At 40.9% G+C, this 26,145-nt stretch overlaps 1 protein-coding gene across 2 annotated transcripts in view; it reads right to left on the bottom strand.

Annotated features, from left to right (window-relative positions):
• The window catches only part of LOC110851245 (protein O-mannosyl-transferase Tmtc3), a 114,533-nt gene that overhangs the window by 84,661 nt on the left and 3,727 nt on the right, over positions 1-26,145 (bottom strand). Inside the window, exon 2 of one of the 2 annotated variants that reach the window (XM_022098945.2) lies at positions 14,738-14,954. In XM_022098945.2, coding sequence (XP_021954637.1) covers positions 14,738-14,935 — 198 coding nt within the window. In that variant the 5' untranslated portion in view covers positions 14,936-14,954. Of the gene's footprint in view, positions 1-14,737; positions 14,955-26,145 lie in introns of those variants that run through there. The other variant, XM_035852617.1, reaches the window with a different exon arrangement.

Here is a 26,145-nt window from a genome sequence, read left to right as displayed (position 1 = left end):
TACCGGAATTGAAACGAATACATATTCCAGGTTCTCACAGGGATATGATGATAACTTTCTGGAAAATGTGAAGAAGCCATTATTGGTCTTATAATTTTCAAAAGATTTTTCCTTTGATTCAGTTATTTCCTCCTTTCTCGCTCTGTGCAGATTTTTTCCGCTGGAAGAGAAAGCAGACGAGCAAGGAGACGAAGAAAGCAGAAAACGGAGGAAGAAATCATAATCTGGAAATCTAAAAACGAGTCCACTTACTTTCTCCCTTTGTACTGCTTTCCTAACACAACATCAACATCAACATCACGGTCGGATTACACCCCACTCTCGCACTCACTCTCTTACTCACTCACCCACTTAGGGAGGAGAATAGAGTGGCCCCAAGAAAATAAACAAGACGTCGACGGAATGTCAAAATAATGCTGTTTTTGGCTCTTTCCATTTCTGCTTCGATGATGAAACCAAAACTTGATCTGATCGGTGGAGCGGACAAAGAATCTCTCTCTCTCTCTCCAACTCGATCTGGATGTGAAAAGGTTTCCTCCTAGATTTCCATCACTGCAACGGCACAACTGATGCACATTTAGTGGAGAAAGCAGAAATAAAGTTGATAATTTCGAAAATGGTAATATTTTTGGAAATATACTTGTTTCCTCCATCATATCCTTGGTCGCCTCAAACATGGACGAATTAAGGAGTTGTGATGATGACGATGCTATCTTGCTGCTTCTTAAATATAGCAAACAAAGAGGAGCGGAAGAAGAAATGAATGCTCAATCCGATTATCTTCTCTGTCGTTGAAGAGAAATAAGAAAGCACAAACCAACCAGAACAACGTTTTCCGCTTTCTCTCTCTCTCTCTCTCCTCTCGGTGGATTTTAAGCCGAATCATAAGTAAAGTTGTGTCACCACTCCTCCTTTCCATTTCCATTTCCAGAGAGAGAGAGAGAGATAAATGATAAGGTGCTCCAAGTCGTAAAAGACCTTTTACCTTGTACACCATCTCTCTCTCTCTCCCTCTCAAATTCCAGATTTGCCAGATAAGTAATAAAACCACCACAACCATTACTGCACAACATTAACTTGCGTTGTGAAGGGAGGAAAACTTGTTTGCTCTTCACTATTCCCACTTATGGGGTAGATGACCCAACAAACACAAGAGCTCCACCACCACCACCACCACCGCTACCACGCCGTCATCAATTCGGCATTACATGAGAATGGTTTTTTAACTAAAGTAAGTAACAATAATGTTTACTTAGTTATTTCGACTCTGGTGCCAGCCACGTGTAATCTTTTGCCCGCTTTCACCATGTGAAATAAATTTTCACGTTTTGCTTTCACCAAGAAAATGATATTCTGTTCATGACATAAAATACGTATTTAGCTCGACCCGACTAAATATATATCTCTTTAGGCATACGCGATTAGTAAATAAGTTATTACATTATTTTTAGAAATCTCGCCCAATGACGTCTTGGAAAGTTTTAATAGGAGAAAGTACATATTAGAGTTACGAGTCGTGTTTCCAACCTGCACAAAACTTTCCCCGTGTAAAAATAGATAGATTCCAAGAATTATAATTTTTATATTTTACTCAGAACCATCAAACATGAACCTCCTGTTTATTTACTTCCTGTTGTTATGGGTTGTCCTGCGACAAGAGAACTGATCTTGTTATAAGAAGAAATACATAGCAGGGTTTCAGTTTGTCATCTCCAGGAAGCATCTGGATTTTTTTCTGCTCTCTCCTACTTTCTCCGTTCTATAAACTACAGTAAATAAGTATAATAAATGGCGGCGTGTATCTTCAAACTGGGAAATCACAGCACAGTCCACCTACAAGAACAACAATCACTATCATGACCATAAACACAACAAAAGGACATTTTTGATGGATGACATGAATCCCAATCCAATCAAAAGAAATATCACTGGCTGACATTGATTGAAAGAGCGAAACTTTCCCTTTTTTCTAAACCCAAATGAAAATAATGTGTCTGCACATTTCGAGGCACAATCGAAATAATCCAGCTCCAAACGTTATGAATTTTGCAGATACAATCATCTTCAACAACTTTCACCCGACATACTCACATGAAATAATTCCTCTCTCTCTCCACAACGGATTTTATTCAAAGGATCAAAATATTTTACTCCTCCCAAACCCGCCCGACTACTCGGAAAAGCCTTCAAAATATGAAATCATCAAATTTCTGCTAAACCACAGTGGAGAGTATATTGAATTTGACACGAGTGAAGGTTGTTGTTGGTGGTGGTGGTGGTGGAACTTGATTATTTGTTGATGTGTCATGTCCTCCTCGCCTTGTCATCATTGACGCACCGTGACGCTGGCTGCGTTGGGGCCTGCTTTCACTTTGTTTTATTTCATTTCATCTCATGAACCGACATCATCATCATCATCATCCGGGCTGCAAACTCGTTGTCATCGTCGTCGTACCGATCCATTTGAGAAAGTAAAGTGAAAAATATTGTGGAAATCCTCCTGTTTACTTTGAGGATTACGAAGCAATATGCATATAAATATGAGAGAGAGAGCTCCTTTTTCACACCCATCCGCCCAGGATTTTCTAGGCTTAGCAATGCGGCGTCGGTGGTGGTGGTGCTTCTCTCTTTCTCTGTCTGTTCACTCATTCAACTCGAAAAGGAATCAGCAGCACCAGCAAAGTATGAACTCGCCGGAATTGAAAATGACACAAAATAATATCACAACATCATCTCTCCCACCAAGTGACAGCCTAAATCCTACGGATTAAACCGACCGAACCCATCATCATATTTTCTGCATGCTGCCACATCGACGAGGCGCAAGGATAAACCTAAACCCACATTTGAAATCAAATATCAATATCCTCATAATAAAAACAAGTATTTCAAATATTTTATGTAAAATGGACCGATTTGGAGTTGAGATTTCGTATCGAATTGTGCTGGCTCTGCATGAATGCCTCGATACACAAGGAGCCGTCCAGTGGAGTGAATGAGCATCAACTCTGGGTGCAAGGAAGGACGACGGACAACGGGCTTGGCAGGAGAAGAACAGGAACTGCCAGCATACATATCGCATCCACTCACATCAAGTCTGGCATGTCAGACTGACTGCTTGGACGACTGGACCGGACTGGTCTCCTCCTCGGGTCGTTTCACCCACTCACTTCACTTGATTTCCTACACAAATGAAACTCTCCTCTTGAATTCATAACAAGAGAAATCTGCCAACCAAAAATGGACGAGGATATCTACGGATATGATATATACGAGCCCACACAAAAAATAATCATGGGCGGATGGGCAGACACACAGCTTCGATTTGACTACCGAGGCAACCAAGCGATATAAACTGCTGCGCCATGCAATGGAATAAACGCGGATGCAAAGCCAGTTTACTTTCACCTAGATAAAAAAAATCTCACAAATGCAGTATAATAATCATGCTGTTGACTTAGAATCAATCCAAACTAGGTAAATTATTGCCTGGGAAAAGAAACCCTTTCGAGGATGCAAAAGAGTGAGTTGTTGTTGGTGAAAGTCATGGATGATGATGGTCATGGATGGATGGAGGGATCTGGCGTATCTTTACATCTGGTGTGTATTTTGTTTTATAAAAATGAACCCCAATTCCAATAAATTCACCACTTTCTCAACTTTCACCGCTCCATTTTATCCAGTCTGCTGCTCTGCTCCGAGTGAAAGTCAAGTGTTGAATTTCACGTCGAATATTTTTCATTTTTCTTTAAGAACTTGGTTATATGTTGTGTTATAACTGTGTCCAATCCAGTTGGCGGTGGCGACGGGGAGGAAAAATGTATGTGTGCATAAAGGATGAGTCTCCAATCTAGTGCTGCTGCTGCTGCTGGAAGCGAATACTTTACCATTCCAAATTTCCTTGGGTGTCACTTTATTTATTTTTTGCGTATAAAACCAAAAGCCTACTCTAATCCTGGAGGAAGGGTGTAAATTTATGGGATGGCTGAAACATATAACGCAACAATAGTAGCAGCGCAGTGGTGGTGATACGTCGCTTGGAAGGACAACTTTTTTGAATTTTTCTCAACAAATATTAAAACAGCGCTCATCTAAATGGTAGTTGCGGGTGGGTGGGATCCTCCTTCGTCGTCCCGTAATAAAGAAAAGTGCAATATTATACTGCACCAAGATATTTGATAAGTGAAGAAGGAGAGACAATCCTGCGAGCGAGGGGACAGTTATAGTTATGGTGGCTCGAAAATACTTTAGTATTCTTCGTCGATACTGTCTCGGTATACAATTTTGATAGAGACACAAAAATTGGAGACTTTTTGCTCCAATTCTCGAAAAGTAGGAGCAGTGTTGGGACTTATACAACACGGAGCTCCTCAAAAGATACGCTTTCAAGGATCTCTTACATTTTTTCGTCTTGTTTGCTTATTTTATATATCGAACCTCTCTCTCTCTCTCACTCTCACTACTCGGGAAGATATGTGATCGAGTGGTGAAAGTGACTTTGAAATGGGAGCTGTTGTCTTTCTCCAAGGAAAAAAACCGTTTACAAATGTAGACGTGGCATCTTCTCTTGGACGAAGTGCAGCTTCTTTTTCTGCCTCCATTCCAGAGATTCCTTTGCTCTCTGTCTTTGCACTGGTGACAATTTGACGGGGAATGGTCTACTCTCCAAGTTTCGTTTTTTTAGCAGTTTGACCAACAAGAAGTCTAGACATGATGCGAGATAAGGCACGTGTATATCTAATCAAACGGTGGAACCCACCTGCCTGCCTACTTCGCCTCACTTTACCCCACCTTCAGAGGCAGATGTATGTATACTCCACTCCACAGGTATTTTGCATCGGAGTTGAGAAAGTTGTTAGGAGAGAGAAGGCGTTCATGGGCTGAATAAACCCTATCTGTCACCAGACCAAACAGTTTGAAATGTTTGTTTGGGGCTGGCTACGATATACTATTGCATATGTACGCAGGAGACCCAATACCAGTCAAATGAAGCTACCCAATAATACTTTCACCACTACCGTCGTCGTCGTCTCCAAGCTACTACTACTACGGACGTACGTACGACGACTACTAGAATCCGCAAGTGCATTGAAATGTCACGTTTATTTTTCCAGAGATAAAGGAAAATGTTCCTCCCAGCTCTGACACTAATGCGGAATGACGTGTGTAATGTTCGTTTATCTCTTTAGGAGAAAGAAAAGAAGAAGAAGGAGAACCTGCTCTCTCTTTCCGCCTCGCTGTTTTCCTAGTTTACTACTCGGTTGCAAATGTGATGCTTTTTATGGATAAATAAGAAACAACAGACGGGGCAGAGACAGAGATAGGCTTTTAGCTTCAGTGTTTTACCTCTTGGAGGCACAAATATTCCGAAACACCGACGTGTTTCAGGCTTGGGTTTTTTATAAAGGTGAGATTGATAATAGTTGAAATTTTAAAATTTGTCGTGTACTTTAAGATTTTTCATATATTCTTTGAAACAGTGGGGAACGGATCCATGTGTCGCATTGAGGTTGTGATAAATGCAATCCATTTCATTATAATGGAGATTCCTTTTCGCCTCCTGTGACAGTTTCCTATTTTCCCCCTCATTGTCTCTCGCATCAAATAAATCCACATAATCAGCAAAGTTTACTTGAACAACACATAGCAATAAGCTTCCGAGTTGAGGCTAGTCCATCCATAAGTGGTTTAGGTGAATACCTACAAACTTAGCTACGTGAGGGCCATGGGTGGGTGGGTGGCTGGGCCAAAGTGAGCATTACTTTGTTAGAAGGTTGCCCTCCTGCCGGCAATTTTACGCTTCTTAATCATGAAATCATGGGGGAAATCACATTTTTAGTAAATCACCATCACCACCACGAACAACAAAGTCCCCGTCACACCAAATTATTGCAAACATTATCGTCAGTCGTCCTCCAACAACAATCCATACGATTCCATACATATGTATGCCTTATCTCGCAGTCAACCAGGGTCTAATGCCATTTGCTTCTTTTAACTCAATTTCCCAGAAAGCTTTGTATTGTGCAGTAATGGGATGGGAGAGTCATCACCATGCCATAAAATGAAATGGAGGAAATAGTTGATGTGCTCGATTTTGGAGATAAATGTCAGAGAGACACTCATATTTTTATCAACTGCGTCGTCCTCCCATTCTAATAAAGATTTCTTCATTTCATACCCAGGCTCATTTTTGCATTAATCTTTACACCGAGAAATAAATGAAATAGAATTGAATGTCCTCCTTGGACTGATTCTCGTGGGGAGTGAGTGTGAGCAAGTAATGAAAAATCCCATGTCCTCTCAACTGGAGGGACGGCAAAGTAGCAAGTTGGCTTTCTCCTCCTCCTGGAATTTTCTGGAGTGACAGAGGGATTTTCTCATGCGAGAAATATCGAGGCAATATCATCATCATCAGCTAACAGCACTAAAAGCTATACCAAAAGTAGTCTCATAAACAACATAACGTGTCTAACGAGATGGTCGAGAGGAGGGAAAGAAATGCAATAATATGATACTTTTACTCCTCTTGGTGAAAGTAGTGATGAGTGGAAAATTCGTCATATTCTAATGGAAAACAAAAGCGTACTTCGCGACGTCTTTCATTATTTTGTCACAAAGTTTCAATTTCAATTTGTACATTTTTCGTAAGAAATATTTTTTTCCTTGTTCAAATTATTTACTAATTTTGATAATGATTCAAAGCCGGCGTTCCTGCTTTTTATGTCTTTTTACTAATAAGCTACACGACTCCTTCAATCCGGCCACATCAGAGAACTACTTAGATAACTGGCAAGCAATGATTTTCTCGTTAGTACTTGTTCGCTTCCCTCATTTTTGTTTGTAACAAAATCCCAGAAGAAAAGTGGTATCATATTCAATACAAGGTTTGAGATTGTGCTTACAAAACATGTTTTCATTACAAGTTTGCTTGCTACTTGGCAACCAAGCCTCCTCTCTTCTCCGCCGCCGTCCTTCTCTCTCCAACTTTCTTTCTTCCCGAATGAGCAATATCCTGAAGGAAACGAACTCAACGGTAATTAGATTGAGATATCTCATTTTCATCGAGTTGTATTAAGGAAACTAGTCAAAGTCTGGCAGTGATGGCGGCGTCCCCGTCGCCGCCACCGCCGCCGCCGGTAGCAACCATCCACCCATTTCCTTTCACTCCTGCTTGTTGATTATCACCAGATGAAAAAAACACGACATATTATTAGACGATGGAGAAATGGGGACATGAAAGTGAAAGCTGGTTGAGGTGTTGATATGCTTCTTAATGCTGCATAGGGCACGAAATGCATTTATTTTGACCACTTTTTAAGCACAAGAAGCCACCAAAGTTTCCAGCCTATTCCCACTTTTTTCTATCGTCTACCATTAGATTTCGGTCTAACTTAATAAAACCACGAATCAGAATCACAGCAAGTTTTTATTGGTACAATATTTTCTACATTTGCTACATTGATTGTCCGACTTTTGTGTGATTTGTACCCTCTTTCCCAATTTTATGTTGGGTTCACCCTCTTCAGAAAGAGAGAGAAATAGATGTAAATGTCATAACTCAATTGTAGAGTGACATTTTCATCAGCTTCTTAATGGAGTATGAACACACCACAGCACTCCTTTCAAAACCACTCAATCCTCATCCCCATCCAAGTCAGTTTGACAATTGGGAAAACAAATTGTTTTTTTTCTTGCTTTTTATTCTGTGTTTCTTTATTTGGCAAGTTTCATATCCTTTCTCACTCCAAGTTTGTAACCCGCACCCTGCTGAGCTTGCTTTGTTAAGATTCTGGAAAAGTGGCATCATAGAATTTTTAGCGTTTTTCATCAGGGGAAAAATGAGTGATTTTTCTAAAAAAAAACTATACAGTTGGAAATTTAGTGTCAATTTTCATCCAGTTGAACAACTTTTCTTTTCATTTAAGTTAATATCTGCATATTTTTGTGTGAGCTGAATGCTTAATGAAAAACGTCGTCGTCGTACTTTTTATTTATCCAACTTCAAATTGCAAAAAGTGTACAATGCATCAAAGTTTTGTTGATGATTAGTTCATGTTCTCAGCAGGAGCATGTCTTTCAATAGGAGATTGAAAATTTGAATATAAACGCGCACGCAATAACTAATACCGAATTTCAATCACATCTTGACATCTTGTCTCCTAAACACATTCCAATTTCACTTTGATGTCAATAATAATAATAATACTAATAATAATGCGAAACGTCTCCTCCTTTAAACCTGAGACGAGCCACCCGTCGCGACCCTATAATTCACTCTCCTACTGATATTGAATTTTCCAAGAAATTGACATCTACTTAACCTTTCAACTCCTTTATAAATAGCTGCCGCCTCCTCTCCGATACATATTTGGTGGCTGTTATGTTTCCGAGAAATATGTTGTTTAAGGTGCTTGGCAAGCATATTATGTTGGTTATCCATCACTCGCCAAGAAGCAGAACGGGATCTGAAATGGGAAAATTGGTGAGGAAAATTGAATTAAGAATTCGCTCACTCCCTCCTCCTCCTTCTTCCAAGGGGAAATTACAATTAGTGTTTAACTCCTTTGGCATCATTCCCAATTAAAGGAGAGAGACACCGCTTCATTAAGTACTCTGAGCAATTGGCAGAACACGTATAAAACAGGTCGAAACGGAGCAGAAGGCGTCTGTCAAATGAAATTATCCTCCATCAAGTCTTCTTTCATATTCGGGAAAGATGTTTCTCTCGCAAGGAAATTACACCGGAGAAAACAATCAATTCTTCTTCTGCTGCACATTTTAAAGTGAGGCGGGCGGGCGTATTACATTTTACTTGGAAATATTGGTTGCGGAAGAAATTGTATCGAAATGATGAAAATTCTTGTACGTTCCGTTGTGGCGGAGGATGAAATAGTGGGAAAAGTGTGGAAATTTGCCGGGGGGAAAGTCAGCAAGACTGAATAAGGTGCAGTGCAAGCAGCACCAGACATCCATCCACCTGGATGTACGAGAATGTACAAAATCACCCACGTACGCAAACTGCCCCCAGCGCTACTTTCTTTCTACTTTCTCTTTTTCCTCCTCCTCCTCCCTTCGTCTTGCAGCTGCATGCATGAATTGAATCCCAAACCAGACGGGTTATAAAAGTCTCGTCGTGGTTGCAGTATTATTGGGGCGGCGACGAAGTATGTGGGAACCATGTTTTTATATTAAATATATAAGAAGAAGCCCTCTAAACTAGTGATTTGGTTTGGGAGCATCCGAATTTTTCCATTCAGCCAACTCTGTATGCACATAGCATGCAGATTTCCAAAGTAAAATTTTTTTACTCAGCATTATAAAACTTTGCACTTAACTCCACTTCATTTCTCAGCAGTAAACAGAAACATTTGAAATTATAAAAAGATTCTGAAAAACAACTTTTACAATTTCGTATATACTTTCCCTTCCAACTTGGAGGAGAGGAAAGTGTATTTCTCTGGCTGGATCAAAAACGGAAACCCAAGAAATTAAATAAATGAGTTTCCTACAAATTCAACACCATCATTTTTCTCCTTCTTCTTCTTCCTCTTTTTTTGGGGAAGATAGAAAGTCGGGTTGGAAAGCAACAGAGAGACGAGGAGCTAGCAGTTCCTTATTTCTTTTTGACTTTTGCTCCCCCCAAGAACTGAGCTGGAATGAGAGTGGATGTCAACCAGACAAATTTTTTATCGAAACTCATTTCATGCAGAATGCAGCAAGAGACAAGAAAACAGAGTGGGGACAATCTCTCCTCCCACCACGACCATCGTCATCAGATAAGAAGCACTGGAGGAGGAGGATGAGGAGAAGCCAACATTTTTAATTTGGTTGGAAATTGACAATAAATTTTTGGATTTGAAAGCTGAGAGAGTCTTCTTGGTTTTGGAAAAAAAGGGAAATGAGCTTTTTCCAAGTGGAAAATGAAAGAGGGGACGACGCCGAATTTGTATTTTGTTACCACTTGATTTTATGTCGTCTTTACCCGGATTATTTGGGCTGTGGATATAGTTTTTAAATGACCCAACCCGACCGACCAGAACGGAGGATAAGTACATATCCATCCATATACATAGTCTGTACGAGCATGTAAGTATTATGCAATTGGAGGAAGAACGTGATCAACCCAGTCAATGCCAAACTCAATGTCAAAGATAGGGTCGAAGAAGAAACAGACCGGGTTTAATCAACCCCCTTTCTCTCCAGATTTTCTTCTCTGATACTAAATTCAATTAGTGCTGGACTCTGGAAAATGAAAGAAAGAACGCATGTGAATGTGTCACCAATCACAAGACTCCATTTACACCAATGAAACATCTCTCTATCCGCAGACTTGACCTTTCATTACGGATGTGAGCTATTTAGAAGGAAGGGCTAGCACACTGCTATATCTATGGGTTTTTAATACGTGTACTTTATATGATACAGCATGTACGCACTAGAAATCAAATCACTTTTTCTACATCTTGGCAGAGATTCTTACATATCTATGTAACTATAAATAGAAATACCCAACTTCAAACATAACTAGAAATTATACTTCAGTGCAAATATTCTGATTTTTAAAGGTCGATAAAATCAATCATAGTAGATGATGAATCCAGCAGTATGCATATTAATCATCATCGTACACTATAGACCAACTTTCTCCCTCATATTTTGGACAATACTCCAGAGTCAAGGAACAAAGTTGAGCCGCAATATTATAAAATAAGAGCAACAAAGAAGCAACAACCACTTACTTACTTACAGACAAACAAACAAACACACCACGACCCATCCATCCTGTTGCTGTAAATGCAGTTCTGACAGAGAAAGCAGTTGGCCAAATGAACTTGTTCCTCTCTCATTTCGGGCTCATTTCCATTTAGATTGCTCAGCCCTCCTCCTCGTCTTTTATTGGGATGCCCCCGTGTTCCGACTGATAATGCACAGATAAGTTGGTTGGTTTGCTAGGGGACCAAAAATTCAACAGCAATGCACTACTTATCATGACTTACTAAGGTGAAATCCTACCAAAACGCGTACCCAGGAACAGATTTCCTCTCCTCTTATAAAAATAAGATAGAGCCAGAACCTCCCATGTCAAGGAGCATGTGAACTTAACCCCAGCAGCGAAATTATTACGTTACACATGCACAATGGAGAAAATGTAGCTTTTATGAAGCTCCGTACAAAATTGCGAGTTATGTCGTAGGCCGAGTGAAAATAGGGAAGAAGCAGAACTGAATGAAATTATTCAAAATGAAACTTTGTGTTTCAAGGGATTTCTTCAAGATAACATAATGGGCGAAAGTTACATACTCTTATTTATTGCGGGATGGATATGATACTGCTGCTGCTGCCACTTCCACTGCGGAAGAGGCTCCATGTCTCTCCGACTCATATAGAGAAATTCGGATGAACATACTTATTGTATTCCTTTAATTCTTTGGGATACATAATGCATCCAGCCAACCAGAGGAGTCATTCCATTGTTCTTGATCCTCCACCACCACCACCACCACCGCTCCTGTTACGTACTTCCCAAATATATCACGGGATTATCTCCTCATCTCCATAAATTTGGGGATAACGGATTTCCCTTAAGAGAGGAGGACGATGTTTTCTTTTGTTTTCTTCTTGTCGACGATTTTTTTCTCCTTCTTCTTCTTATGAAACGAGGGGGGAATGAATCGCAGAAATTGGATGGGTTGGATTTGGATTCCGTAACCCACAACCAATTTCTGGATTTCTTCTCGGGTTTGGGTTAATAACTCGGAAAAAAATGAGTTGATAATAATAACACAGTGAATGATGATCTCGCCCTGTCACCACTTCCGCCCTCATCCATTCTAATTCTAATTCAGAAGGAAGTGGAGAAAATTCATTTGTTTCGGAGATGGAATTAAGTAAAAGTCTTGGTTGGGGGTAGTATTTCATTCGTTTCGTGGTATGTCACGAGTACAGACAGCCAACCAGCTAGACAGCGGATATGGTAGATTACACTAAACAATGAAATACATCATCTCTCTCTTACAACGCTAATACAAAGACGGTTAAATCCCGGAGAGTAAAACCGCACTTATTTTCATTGCTAAAAAAATTTCATCAGTTTGCGACAACCTTTTAGCCATTGGTTGGCATTTAACGTCAATAAAATTGTGGCAGGCTTCGTATTTAAGAATTTTAGCTATTTTTAGAATTTGTTATTTGAAAGCCTACACGTCAAGGGAAAGCACGCGATTGACTACTACATGCAACGAGAGAATCTGCCGTATTGTTCAAGTCGCGATATATGGAGAAAAAAAATTCTGGACAAGTCTAATAATCTGCGTCTCATGGCAGGCTTTTTCCCATTCTGACGGCAAGACTATAGCCGTGACCAGCTTGGATGTGATGGGAATTTTTGATGGGAACATGAGTCGAAAAATGTGAACACTATTGCTAATAACGGATGAGAAACCGATCTACTTTCACCCCCGGATCACATTACATTTCTTGATGTCCTGCTGTAGGTGACACCGCCTGAGTTGAGCTGCTGCTGCTGCTGTACGACTGCTGTTACCATTTCTTCTTCACTTCACTTCACTTCATCATTTCCCTGCCTGTCAGCTAACAAGAAAAGAAAGAAACAAGTGGGAGGTGATGGTCAAGTTGTGTCAAGTCAAGTGGACAAATTCTCAGGAGAGGGAAAAAGAAGAGGAAAAATATAAGCAGCAGCAGTTGCAACGTATCAAGTTTAGTTTTCTACTGCGAAATGTGACAAAGTTGACACGGTTTTTGTTCTCAATTTACAACTCATTTTCATTCAGCCAGTCAAAGCACTCGAGAAATGGATGTCTTCTTGGCAAAGATGTTCACTTCTTGCCACCTGCAAACTTTTGTGTCTACAATTCAATTGAGTACGAGATGATTATGAGTAAAACTAGTGAACACGCGAAATAATAGGAATTTTCTGCTGATTTTGATCGAAATGAAAATGCCAATTAGCAGAAAATTCGTAGTGATTACTCCAGATTTCAAATTCGCAGAGAAAACTCTCACCAAGTGCTGTGCCCACTGCAAAGTACGTAATGAACATTAGTAACATTCCCCAATCCAATATTGTTTCAAGATCAAATAGGTTTCCCTGCTTGATTTTTGGAACAAGTTCCACAATTTCGCATCCATTTACCAGCGCAGCGGAACCTTTCCTGTTCCCCACCGTTTTAAAAATTAAGTTCATTATCGTCTCTACAAGCGAGCTTAATGGGATGAATTTATGACAAAGGGCAAAAAAACAGAGAGAACGACTCCAGCTGAAACTGCCTCATGTCCTTAAAGCGAAAGCATAAAACTTCAACGAGTGTAATAAGTAAATGAGTAATTCCTAAACTTTCTCCGTATTTCTTTCTTAATCAACACACAAAAAGTGAAATGGGTCCCTTTTGTCTTTGGAGGATAAAAAAAGTTTCCCAGATTTTGAACCTGTCCTCCCATTTGAATTTTGAAATCCTTCTCAATAATTTCGGAACTTGGCTCGAGCCAAGTGTTGACAAGAGGATGTATGAACGTACGTACGAGGGTAGTTGGGTTGGTAGGTGGATGGGTTTGGGTTATGAAAATTTTCTCCGTTCATTACTTGAGAAGACTGTTGATTTGATGTTTGCTTTGCTATGTGCTTACCAGCCAGGCAGCCGGTTTGGTAAGAGAGAGAAAGGAGGAAGGAGGAAGCAAGAGTGCGACATAAAAGAATCCTCCCGAGTCCCATAATCAGAGTAGATTGGCAGAGGGAGATGAGTCTAATTCCTTAGAATAGGACTCTATGGGGACAGATAACGATTTCTTCTCATTTCAAATACATTTCAAATTTGCATATCCCAAACCACCCACCACGGACATCACAGAAAGAAAATAACACACCTCTGCCTCTCTTCTTAGTTCTTACGTTGGAGAAAGCACCAGGAGTCGCGAAATATTCGGGTCAGAGGGATTTTTGTAGTTGCAACGTTTTTAAATTGTGGCGGAGACAGTGAGCCATAGGCGATACCTGTGGGGAGTGTGACAGACAAGGCAAACTCCCCTCGTACCCGTCATATTAGCAATTCCGACGGAAACCTATTTATTACTCTGTAGAGGAAAGATAGAGAAGCTGGAAACAAAAGGATAATCCATTCTCCCTCCGGCAAGTTTTATACTTTACCCAGTTTAAAATTATGGCAACCATAAAATTCTCTGCCATTTGTGTGGCAAATATCCGTAAATTGACAAAACAGCTCATTCCCAATTCTATACTGTAGTAGTTCTACGCACAGAGGGAGACGATTTGGGTGCAGATTGACTTAAATGGAGAGAGAAAGACTTTTACTTATTGGATAAATACAACAAAGTTGGACCAAGTTTGCCATGTCATGGTTGGGACGGAGAGAAGAGTTGTTTGCTGTCTCAAGATTTATTTGCGAGATCACTGGAGCATTACCCTATTAACGAAGTTGAGCTGGGGTGGTGGTGGTCGGAGTTGGAGAGAAAGTACCACCACCATGACTGTACGATTGGACCATGCACTTCTCTCTGGATTGACTCTCTTTATCTTTATGACATTTTCTCTAATTGCATCCTTCTTCAAATGACTCTTGCTTCGATGGAATGGCTCCCCCAATATATCCACCATGAGTAATTTGTTTGTTTTTGGCAACGACAACAACCAAGATTTCGAGAGTATGTTTGAGGAGGAGGTCTCCTCCAGCTGTACAGCATCTCGGTTACAATTACTTACCTTGAACAACTTGTGGAGTATGCGGGGAAAGAGGGGACAGCTTTCAAAAGTCACTTTCTGTCCTTCGACCCTCTTCTTGCGACGAACCCGTCGAACGGGAGGAGGAGGAAGGATGAGCAAATGGTCCTCCTCTGAAGATGGTGGCGTCGCCATCGGGAGTGTAGCATCGGATGAGGAGTCGTCTAATTCCACCTCCATGTCGAGATAATTGAAGTGCCTGAAATAAGAAGACATTTTTAAAAGGAAGGAGACAAAACTGATGTAAAAACCCACTTTTAATATTTCTAATGGCAGCTTAGAACTGTCTCCTTTTGTATTAATAGGTTTAATAAGGCTCGCCTTCCGTCCCCATCCGTCACTCAGTGTAATCAGTTTAAGAGAACGGAGGTAGGAGAGGATTGGGTCGATACAACTAGTTAAATTTAATAGCCAGACATACAAACATATTATTTAATAAGGTTCTCTACTGCGAATATGCACTTTTAGTACACGGAGCTACATAGGTATTGATCAATTAGTGATTTGCCAAATTTTGCGAATTTCACCATTTTCATCCATTACAACAAATTTGGCAGTTCGGTTGAAGGATATTCGTCATTCTAGCTATTTTCGGTTTGATTAAGATTTTAATTTCCACAAAGGGATTTTATTCTCCAGAGGTGGAGTCATTATTATTATGATGATTGGCATATGTGTATACTTCGAGCTATGTAGGTGAGTCTCCCAGAATGCACGTTATTATCCGATTAATTTTTAAACCCCATTGTTTCTTGCCTCAATAAATTTCCCCCCATTGCTCCGCGATACATGGATTTTGTACCATGGTTCACTTTTGCAATTATATTTGACATGAAAAATCCAACTCGTGCAATAATTTCATTTTTAATAGAGCAGCTACGTAAATCTGCAATATTTCGTAATGATTAATAAATCCCTCCATAAATCTACAAGTGAAATGACCAAAACTAAAAAAACATGGTCGTCTAGCCGTTCAAGATTACCATTTCCATCGTCTGCTCTCTCCCTACATCGCATTTAATGGCAGAGTACAGCAGAAAAGTTGCATCATTTAAAAGTTTTCTTAACGACATGGGTTGCACATCAATTAAATTCTGAGAGAAGGGAAATATTCAGAATAAGAGAAAGCTTGCTGCTGCTGCTGCTGCTGCTCTTACGCTGCCTGCAATCCAAATCTTTCTCCCTGCAGAATACGTGTACCCCGCACTGCACTGCTGCACAAGTTTTAATTGCTTTTGAACTCCTAGTCTTGATTTTTGTTTATCTCCCCATTTGTCATCAGTATTAGGATCAGGAGTCGCACACTGCATAGATTTGCAGCCTGCAATTTCAGGTTGAATGTACATATGCGCATCCTGTGAATTATTTATTAGCTTGAACTACTTGCAAATATAAGTCTATTTTATTTACACGACCTGCCCCCACAAAAAGGTGGATATATTAAGTAATACGACCAAGTCTGGCCGTGACTGCATGTGAATTGCAGTGGAGATGAATAGCTCAGAGTCCAGGTTATGAGGCTGAATCAGCAGAAATAATTTGTGAACGAGGGTGAATCTGGGAGATTGCAGTACTCTGTCCATAATGTTACACAACTTGTGTGCATTTCCAATAAAGTGCGTAAGAAATGCCCACCACGGTACCATTATCATACGGAGACCCCTGCATAAATCTCGGTGAAAGTGATGCGTCTGTAGAATTTGGCAGAATCAAGTGAACTGCTGCCTCTTAACCACGTATGTAATATCCGCTACTTACTGCTTATTGTCATCCCACCCAAGTGTGTCTGCAGGGAATTTCCTCATGTCATTCTCTGCACAGCAACATTATGTTACATTCGTACCCATGGCTATCAGTGTCACCAGATAAGGCTACACTTACCCGTGGGTGCATTGCTTTATACATAACGATTGAAATTGTGAAACATTGCAAAAATATTGCAATTGCTTTCTTAAACTGATCCAAGTCCAGGAGCATGCAGTCAGTATGGGCATTAACTTTTTCTACATAACAATAACAGCACAACCGTGCAATGGATTTCTTCTTCTTCCGACTGGTTAATACTTTCCTGCTCTATTATGGAGTGAAACCAATTTAGTCTTAATGGTCATAAAATGGAATAAAATAACGTCGAGTGCAATCAAGGGTTGTTAGAGGTTGGGAATGAATGGAGGGCTAAGAACTCCTCCATCTCGAGGGGGAGTCAACTATGCAATGCAATTAAACCAAATTATATCCAGGTCTCAACAACGATTTAAATTTGAATCGCTCAAGAATTTTTACAAAGGTCGCATCCATTAAGCTTTACTTTGCTTGCTATCTATTAGTTCTTATTCTCTTCCTTTTACCTCTCCTTGTCGTTATTATTATCTCATCCCCCCGCCTCCCAGATAGATATACGAAGAGTCCACGAGGAGGAGAAGATAATGGGCGTGAGGAGGAATCAAAATGTGAAAATCAAAATACGTACAGGCCAAGAGACTCGCATTTTACTTCCCATTCCAATTTATATTATTTCCTTTTTCCACTCTTTACTTAGTATTCAACTGGTATGGGAAGAATTGTGAATTTGAAAGCATCCTCATCATCATTATTCAGCAGCACTCAGTCCAGAAGCCAGAAGAGGCTCGACGTTCTTCCAATTTATTCTCAGATTTTCCCAAAATGCGTCCTGATTCCAGAGGTGGAGTGAAAGTGCGCTCATATGTACGTAACATGGAGCAAATAAGTGATCCAGCAACAGAACAGGCCTCGCGTAAACTGCACGGGAACAACACAGCACACATGGACATCCATACGAGGAGGCATTAGGTATTACGCAAGGATACGATATCATCATCCCAACGTCCCTAATCAACTTCATCCTTGGCCACGGCTCAATGGCTGATTGCAACTTGGCAGAGGAGGAAGAACCCAACCAAGAGCAAGTCGATGGCGGTGGTGGTGCTGGTGAATTTAATTTGGTCGGGAAATTAACTAAAGCCTGGTCGAATACGACTATCATCTCCTTGTTCTCCCGTAACGCAAGTTCCGTTACTTTTCGTGCCTTTCATTTTTTTACCCTAACAAGCCAAGTGAAGAGCCAAAAGATTCACTTACTAGATTCGACATTCATTTATCTCATCCTGAGGATTTAATGAGAAAGGAACACACAAGAGAGAAAGTTGTTGAGCCGAGTTGACAGAAACTTGGCAACTTTCTCCAATTTATGAATAATTTTTAATTTTTATGTCATCTCTGTCAATAAGGTTTCAGGAAGAGAGATTTGAAATTTAGATTCCTTTCATTTAGTCGTGACTGTGATCTTATAAGCTCTGAAGGGACCGGTTAGCAGGTAAAATGTGATTATTCGTCCTGACAACAGATTTGGATGGGGAGGAAGCATGTAAAAGTGGAGAAATGATCAAGCGGATCAAGACCTTTTCTCTGGGATTGTGGGTCCACACACAAAAGTTTTATGTTACATATATCACAACCGATTGAGGACGAGTTCAGGCTCTCTGTGAATGGACGAGATATGAACATATGTTTGACGATAAGCCGTGAAAGTAGATACCTTCCTCATAAAAATGACTGGTGCAAGGAGACGTAAAATTGCGGACCAGTAAGCACTAATAATGTGAATCCATTGAGTACAAATTCCTGGCTTCCGACACGGCTTCACTAATTTGCACAGGTGGTATCAACCATGGTGTGATTTACTACCGTGAGACTGCCACATCATGCCCAGAACGAGCCAAGAACCATGAGTAGTTGAGCTAATTACTTATTGCAAGCCCGGAAATCTGTTACGCCAAGAAAATAACCAATTACTACGAAACTAATTTGCAAAATTAATCTGTATTAAAAACTTGAACCAGGTTGCGTCTCCTACGAAACCTGGGAAGGAATGGCTTTGCTGCTCCTACACCGCTCTTACTCAACTAACCAATAAGACACATACTTATTTGCATTTTGATCTCGTCCCAACTCCAAATTTGGCCACCTTATTTAATTTTCTGTACAAAAATGGAATATTAAAGTATCTGCGGGGAGAAGAACACCTCGTTACTCGTAAAACTTGAGGGTTCATCCCGCATCTTCGCATGAGACAGTTTCGTGGAGCATCAGAAAAGAAAGAGCAATTAGAAATAATGAGTTTATTCCACTCCCGACAACTCGGATGAAGAGGAGACCATTGGTGGAGATACGTAGATACGTACATACATGCGTCGTCAAACATGCTTCTGCAAATGAGCGACTTGATTATGCACAGCTGACTGACATTAAGGGAACGGAATTAGCGTCACGTCACACATTTAGCAACCAATTTTAAATCTGCCCTTAAGAAATTGTCCCAAGAAGATGGCGGCGACGACACCACGGCGCGACCGCAAATCTGCATGACTAACAAGTGAGTGAGTCTTTTACTCTGCAAAGACGCCATATCATCGTCATAATCCCCTCCGCGTTCTTCATTCGAATTGAACCACCACCCCGTCGCAATTTCACAAGATGCAATCACCACTTTTACTATGAATCCCTCTCGATTTGGTTCAACCTTTTTTGCCCATTTTTCTGAAACATGCTACATTACAACTGTCCCGATAAGATAAGACAAAGCTGTTCTTTCACAAGGAATAAAGCCAGAGCGGAAGTAATAACTTTCTCGACTCCTTTCGTGCATCCTCTGCCACATTCAAACATTTGTCCCTCGTTCCCTCGCTGCCACACATTCATCCAGATTCAGTCAAGTAGTGACGGAGGGGACAGATTGCGAGAAAAGAGAGAGGAAATGTCCAGCAGACTCAGACAAATGACTTAACGGCCCAATGATTAATTGATCCACCCCATCTTCTCCGGGGACATGGCCGAAAAACAGGGCGAGCTGGGTGGATGATGCCAACTAACCAACAGCAGCAGGATACAATTTTTGAGTGCCTATATTATATGGAAAATTCAAAATTTATTTATTTTCATCCACTGTTGACTCTCTCTATGTGTATCTGTTGCTCAATCAGGTTACTCAAGTTGTGAGAGAGGAGATCTAGTTGGAAGAAGAGCAGACTGGCTGAATAGCAGTCTGGTTTGTTAGTCGTTGTGAAGTAACAAGAAGATTGGATTTGATTTGATCTCACACAAGGTCTCATTCTTTCTCGGTACATATTGACATGTTTACATCACATCCGCATCCGCAGATATATCTTATCCAAACGAGTTGGAAAAAAGATTCATTGTTGAGTTGAGCCCTGGCTAGCAAACAAGCAAATGTCTGTCATGTCCCCATTTTATTTTGTCCTCGTGGTGGTTTTGCTGCTCGTGCAAAGTTTCCTCGTACGGTTCCGTCGGGTGGATTTGTTCCTGCTGCTACAGAACAATAGATTTTGCTCTCTTTTATTAGTTGGGGGCTTTGGGAATTACTCTTATTGATGGTGCGATATGTATCTGTCCGCAGTGGTGGGTGGTCAGGGTGTGTGTCCTATGTTTCTGACCCCATGTGGTGAAAGCAATATTGGAAATGTGTGGTTCCTCTCCTTGCGGCGAGGCATTTGTCGTCGTCGTCGTCGAAGCGCAAATTCAATGATATTTATTGACAATATATTTTATCAATTTAAACTGTAGTGCTAGTCGAAAGAGAGAAAGTCGGATGGATGGATGGCGTGACTCGTCGACAGTGCAGTGTATGTATTCACACTGTCCACGACTACATATGTGAGTCTGTTGGTCCGAGAAGAGAAATATACGTACGGAACAACACCCACCCACGACCAGCCAAGCCAGCAGAGTCGCCAACCATTAATCCTCAAGAGACTTTTAGCTTCTTCTTTACCTCCAATTGGAAAACGATAAACGCTTGTCCAACCAAGAGGAGGAGGATAAAAAAAACAGGTCATGAACTCGAGGGACAGGATTTATATACCTTATTTATTCTATTTTATGTAATGATCGGGGACAAATACACGCCAACAAATGGGTGTATATTTGGTCATATATTTTGAGCAGTTTTTTTTAAGAAATCCTGTCCACAAGCTACAGTTCTTAAGTATCGAAATAATAATAATAAGAGAAGCAGTAGCAGTTGTACGAGTTTATTGGTCACCACACACACACACACAGCACACTTTCTTGTTCTTGTTCACTTTCTCTCCCTGGTCGCGGCTGCCAATAATAAAGCACTTCACTCCCCGAGATTAAAAGTGCGCAATAAAAGAGCCCCAACATCTTTTGGCTCTAGTTTAACTCTCGGCCCATTTATTTTTAACCCGTGGAGCTCATAAAGTGTTTCATTCTTTGAGGTGAATGAAAGCACTCGCCATTCATTCAATTGGCTTCAGCACCACCACCACCACTGCCACTCCTGCCCACCATCCAGCATCCTCGTACTACCACCTAGCACCTCCACTCGGATGGAGAAAGAAGGCTCTTCTGCTTCCTCCTCCTCTATGAGCCTAATGTAATGTCCTCCTCATAAATCTTATTGCATTTACTGTAAAGACTCCATTTCACAAAACTGTCCTGTTCCCTTTCGTGGCCAGTTCCTGTAAAGAAGAAGAAGAAAAAAAAAACGTGTGGAAATGCGGTAGCAGTCGTCAAACGTCCGTAAGAGGATGATGCTTAATGGCCACCTTGAAATTGGTCATGATCTATATATGCAATAATTCGACGATTCGAGTTTTATGAGGGGATGACCACAAAGAAGAATTAGGATATCACAGATGTTAGCACTTTAGTTGAAAAATTGTGCCGTCGTCCTTATGCCCCCCACCCAATCAAATAATAAGACGAGCGTAGGTGTGAGAAGTTCAACAACTTTGTGGGAAATTTTACCAAACTCTTGAACATGACATGATCACGCCGATCTCTGGAATAATGACCACCATGCCGTACATACGTACGTACACACGTTTGCATGCACCTACCACATACCATCCAGTTCATAATATGGTGTTCAGTACACAAGGCATGTTGGACGATGAGGTCGGTTAGTTTGGTGAGAGTCTGAAAGTCAAACTCAACTTTCACCGTCAAAGAAAAAGCTCGAGTTGATCTGATATTTATGGGTGGCACTTGTTACTTACAACTCGCTCACTGTACGAAGAACGACACGGCCAGGACGACGACTACTACTACTTGTCGTACTTTATGGTGGAATGGAGTAAGACGACATACAAAGTTATGTTATGGGCTGCCCCGATCTCGTGTAGGAATTTAAACCAACAAGCCAACCAACCAACCAACTTACTACGAGCACGAGACAAATTCACTCACAGATATAAACAAGACTTACAATAAAATCTTCTCCCGAGCAGCACCAAGCTCTGCCAGCTCTGCAACTGTATCTCGTGTATAGTGTCAAATCAGCAGAAATTAAATTGACGGATTTTTCGTAAGAGATAAAGAAGTTACACACCCGGGCCAGGCCAGCGAAGGCTTTAACGTATTCAGATAGCATATCCTGAATGGATGGTTGGTAAAGCATAACCCATTTATTTGTACGGTGTGTTCATGCAAAAAGCACGTCCTTGGAGTTAAAGAGCACTAAGAATTCAGGTGGTTTTCTCAAACTTTGTGTGTGGTGGTTTGTGGGAAGGTGGTAATATAAATTTACGGGGATTCAAACGTTTACCGGCAGGAGACTTTGATAGATGACCCTTTTCCTTTCTCCCTCCATTCCACTGTGGATGTACTTCTGCTGCTGCCACGACTGGTACACCGCCGTCGTGTGCGAGCTATGTACAATAAGGAGACTGAACGAAGAAGAAGCGGATTGGGATTATCTGGAAAATTTCCAGCCAAGTCAAGTCCCCTTCCGAATTTGAAACGAATCCAATCCGTCTTTCTGACTTTAGGAAACTTATGGCTAATTCATTGCCCATTGACATTTTAACTGGGGTGGATGTGGATACAAATCAGGTTACACGGTGGGCAGGCTATTCGGGTGGAAAAAGGAGTTATGCATGAGAGAAAGTTGAGGGAAAGCAGGGAAGACGAAAAACTTTTAAGTTCTTTTTATCATATTCTTCCCCCACAAGAAAGAAGATGGCTTTAAGAACAATTATTCCTAAACCCACCAAATCCAAGTCTCGTCAATTTTTACCGTAAATGTAAAATGTATGCAAGCAAGCAAGAGAGTTTGAAATGCGACAACAATCCATCCGATGTAGGACCCTCCTCGTTCGTTGCCTGCTCCTTTGGAAGGAACAGAATCTGCTATAATTTCAACAGTCTGGCAGTTTCTCCATGAATTCAAATGCAATGGGAAACAGGCAGTCAAAACAATCATCACGAACAATTAGTCATTCATCTTGTTTGTTATATGATGCGCAGAGTTAAAGTTAAGCCTTCTCCTCCCAAATTTCCCCGTGCTCAGTCCTGATCGACTTAGTGAGTGAATGAGTGAAGAGTGAACCGGACTGGAAATTAATGGAGGGGTTCCTCCATCCTCTCTCCTGATAAAATTAAGCAAGAAGAAGCTCCTCCATAGACGGATATAGCCAGCGAGCAAAGTGGGGAACATCTCATCCAGTCAGATGATGATATTCATGCACAACCACTTGAACCCGACTCTACTGCTCCTCACTTGTGAACTAATAATGAGTAAAGTCGTCCCGTAAATCAAATCAGGTTATCAGCAAATTGCAGGAGGAGGAGCAGCAGGCAAAGTAAGTTCTCATCTTTAGACGACGACTTGATTTCACTTTCAAGAAAGCCATTTGAATAAATTAATTACAACCAAACTCGTCGGGTAGTTGTTTTGCACATTGTTCAAAACTGAGACCAAGTTGGTCTCTGGTTTCTTCTTATTCAGCATCTAAATATACATGCAAAATGGCTTTTGTTAACCACATGGTTAGAATTCATTACGATACTTTATATGCCATTGATCCTGTGCTGTGTCTTTCTGTACGAATGGGTTTCTTTCAAGCTACATTTTTCAGTCGGGATTCCATGGCAGAGCATAATGGTCCGGTCCCTTTGGTCATGGCTCATCATGCACCACATGTAGCACCACGATCCTGCTTACACACACTTTGTCGAGTCAGTCAATAAGAGAGATGTGCCTTTCTCCCATGGGTTGTAGCACTCGCGGTGGGTGAGTAATAGACGTAGATTTGTGACGAGAGTTTCCTTTTCCCGAGTTTCCTCTCCACTCTTTCACGGGATGAAGGTAACAATGACAAGTAATTCCTTCACTCTCTTCCCTGACTCTGCTTATTTATGCTGGGAATTATTACAGCATGATACAAAGTGACCTATTACTTCACCCTTACGTAAGAGATTTCAGCCCATAAATGCATCCTAAACGTGCCCGTCCAGCACTTTGATTCCCTTTTGATCTCATCATTGACACCGGACCAAGACGCCCACGCCACGTCTACAGAGATTGCGAATCTCGTATTTCATAACTGTTCTTTTCCCACAGAAAAAACGGATGTTGTGGTTGCGGCGCATTTCCAACTCATGGATGGAAATGGGCGTGCTTGGTAAAAGCTTTCTAAAACTAATTACATATCATATTTCCCATCTTGTCCTCATTTCTCTGTATTTCCACCGGTGCGGTGGTGCTGTCCTAAGCCTTTATCATCATCATCATCATCATCCTTCTTATTCTACTCCCTAGTTTCCATTCAGCTCTGGAGGAGGAAGACGAAGTAATCTTACTCTTTTCAAATTTTATTTGTGTGTGACCCTCTCCCATCCCCTTTGCTAATGTCATCTTAATGTGCTTATGACATGTAGCTCCACGGTACACACGTACGCAGGAAGAGCAAGCAGCAAGGCAGTAGCTCCTACCACTCAGCCTTCTTCCCTTGCCATCATTCTTACATCCAAAACCCGAACCAACCAACAACCTCTCTCCATTCTTTGCGCATTATGATACTTTTTTTCCTCCTTGTAAAGTAAAATAGTTATGCTGAGGATTATTTAATTCCTTCCAACTCACGGGATAAGTAACAGGAAAGACGGCGGTGGTGGAGGGAAGAGCGTAATCAGATTTTGAGTCGGGATGAGAAAGCGGCGGATGCGGATGCTCACAATTTGTGTAGGACACAAAATAAAATGATTGAATTAGTTTTTGGGGAGAGAGAGAAAAGCACGACGCCAACAACGTCAAGTTTGGATTCCTTGAGAGGGTTTTTTCTCGTATTCCATATTTTTAAGAGAATATGGCCTCTCATTCTCAACCGACCGCAGGATGTACATAAGTACGTTGGACTGACAGCAAAGCCGACGAGGAAGGAAGGAGAGAAAGCTCAAAATTGTGGAATTATTATTGTGACATTAGATTGGATAAGGTATTTAATGGAACGATCTCTCTCGTCCCTGTCAAACTCTGTCGAACAAAGAAATTTATGAGGGATTTACTCGGATGAGTTGGATAATGTGGGTGGCTGGTCAAAGATGATAAGCACATTAAAAACATCGTAAAATAAACAATTGCCTAGAATATCCGCTTAGAGACGAGGGGAAATAAGGAAAGGGTGCAAAGGGTGAATTGGCAATAAAATATTTTTATACTTTCTCCCATCATGCCAGACTACATCAAGTCGATCGTAAAATAACCCTGGACATGACACATGGCTAGGCCGCTGATGTATGTGCTCACGTTGGTGGCCGTGTCCAAGAAATGTGATTAAGCTTGTTTTGTAGCGATAGTGGAAAAGTCGAGTCAATCTCGGCATTTATTTAACTTGGCGAGACACAACTGCCACCCATGCTTTCCTCCATCCTGAGCAGGGAAATGTAGTGACAGGAGCGAATTGCGGAAGCAGAGTGACAGACAAGCAGTGAGATAGCTCAATCATTTCAAACGTAAAAATTAATTGGGTTAAGGAACTACGCTTATCTGGTAATAAATCACGTTATTGATAAATACATACACTTAGACAAGCATAAAAATGAATTATGAGCAATATCGTTGCCTATACATGTACAATTCTGGACACGATTTGTAGACGGACACGGGGGAAATCACGGCAACCTTTCCACCACTGTCGCTGCGATCTATCCAATCCACCCACGTTCCCAAAATTTATTAATAGCAAAATCACGTGTTTTAGAAAAGGGATTGGAATTACTTATTAGAAATACTTTCACCATCATTCCGTTTTGATTTCATCCATCGAAGCAACAAACAAGCCCTCAGAAATTTATCTTGTTTCGTTAACATGACAGTGTTAAATGTAGCTTCACCTATCAACTCTGAGAGAAAAACAGTCATTTCCAATTTTTTGTAAGTTGAGCTCATTTCAGGAAAAAATCTTCACGTTACATTAAGTTTCTCTCATTTTTTCCCTGTATGAATGAAAGAGATGGATAGATTGTGAATGGAGCATTTTTCTGAGTGGTATATTTCAGAGAGAAAGTGCTGAAGTTGAGAGATGGTCAAACTACATGGATCCCTTTAT

The sequence above is a fragment of the Folsomia candida genome, unplaced genomic scaffold (genome assembly GCF_002217175.1).
Source record: "Folsomia candida strain VU population unplaced genomic scaffold, ASM221717v1 Fcan01_Sc006, whole genome shotgun sequence".
Lineage (NCBI taxonomy): Eukaryota > Metazoa > Arthropoda > Collembola > Entomobryomorpha > Isotomidae > Folsomia > Folsomia candida.
This window is presented reverse-complemented; position numbering and strand designations above follow the sequence as displayed.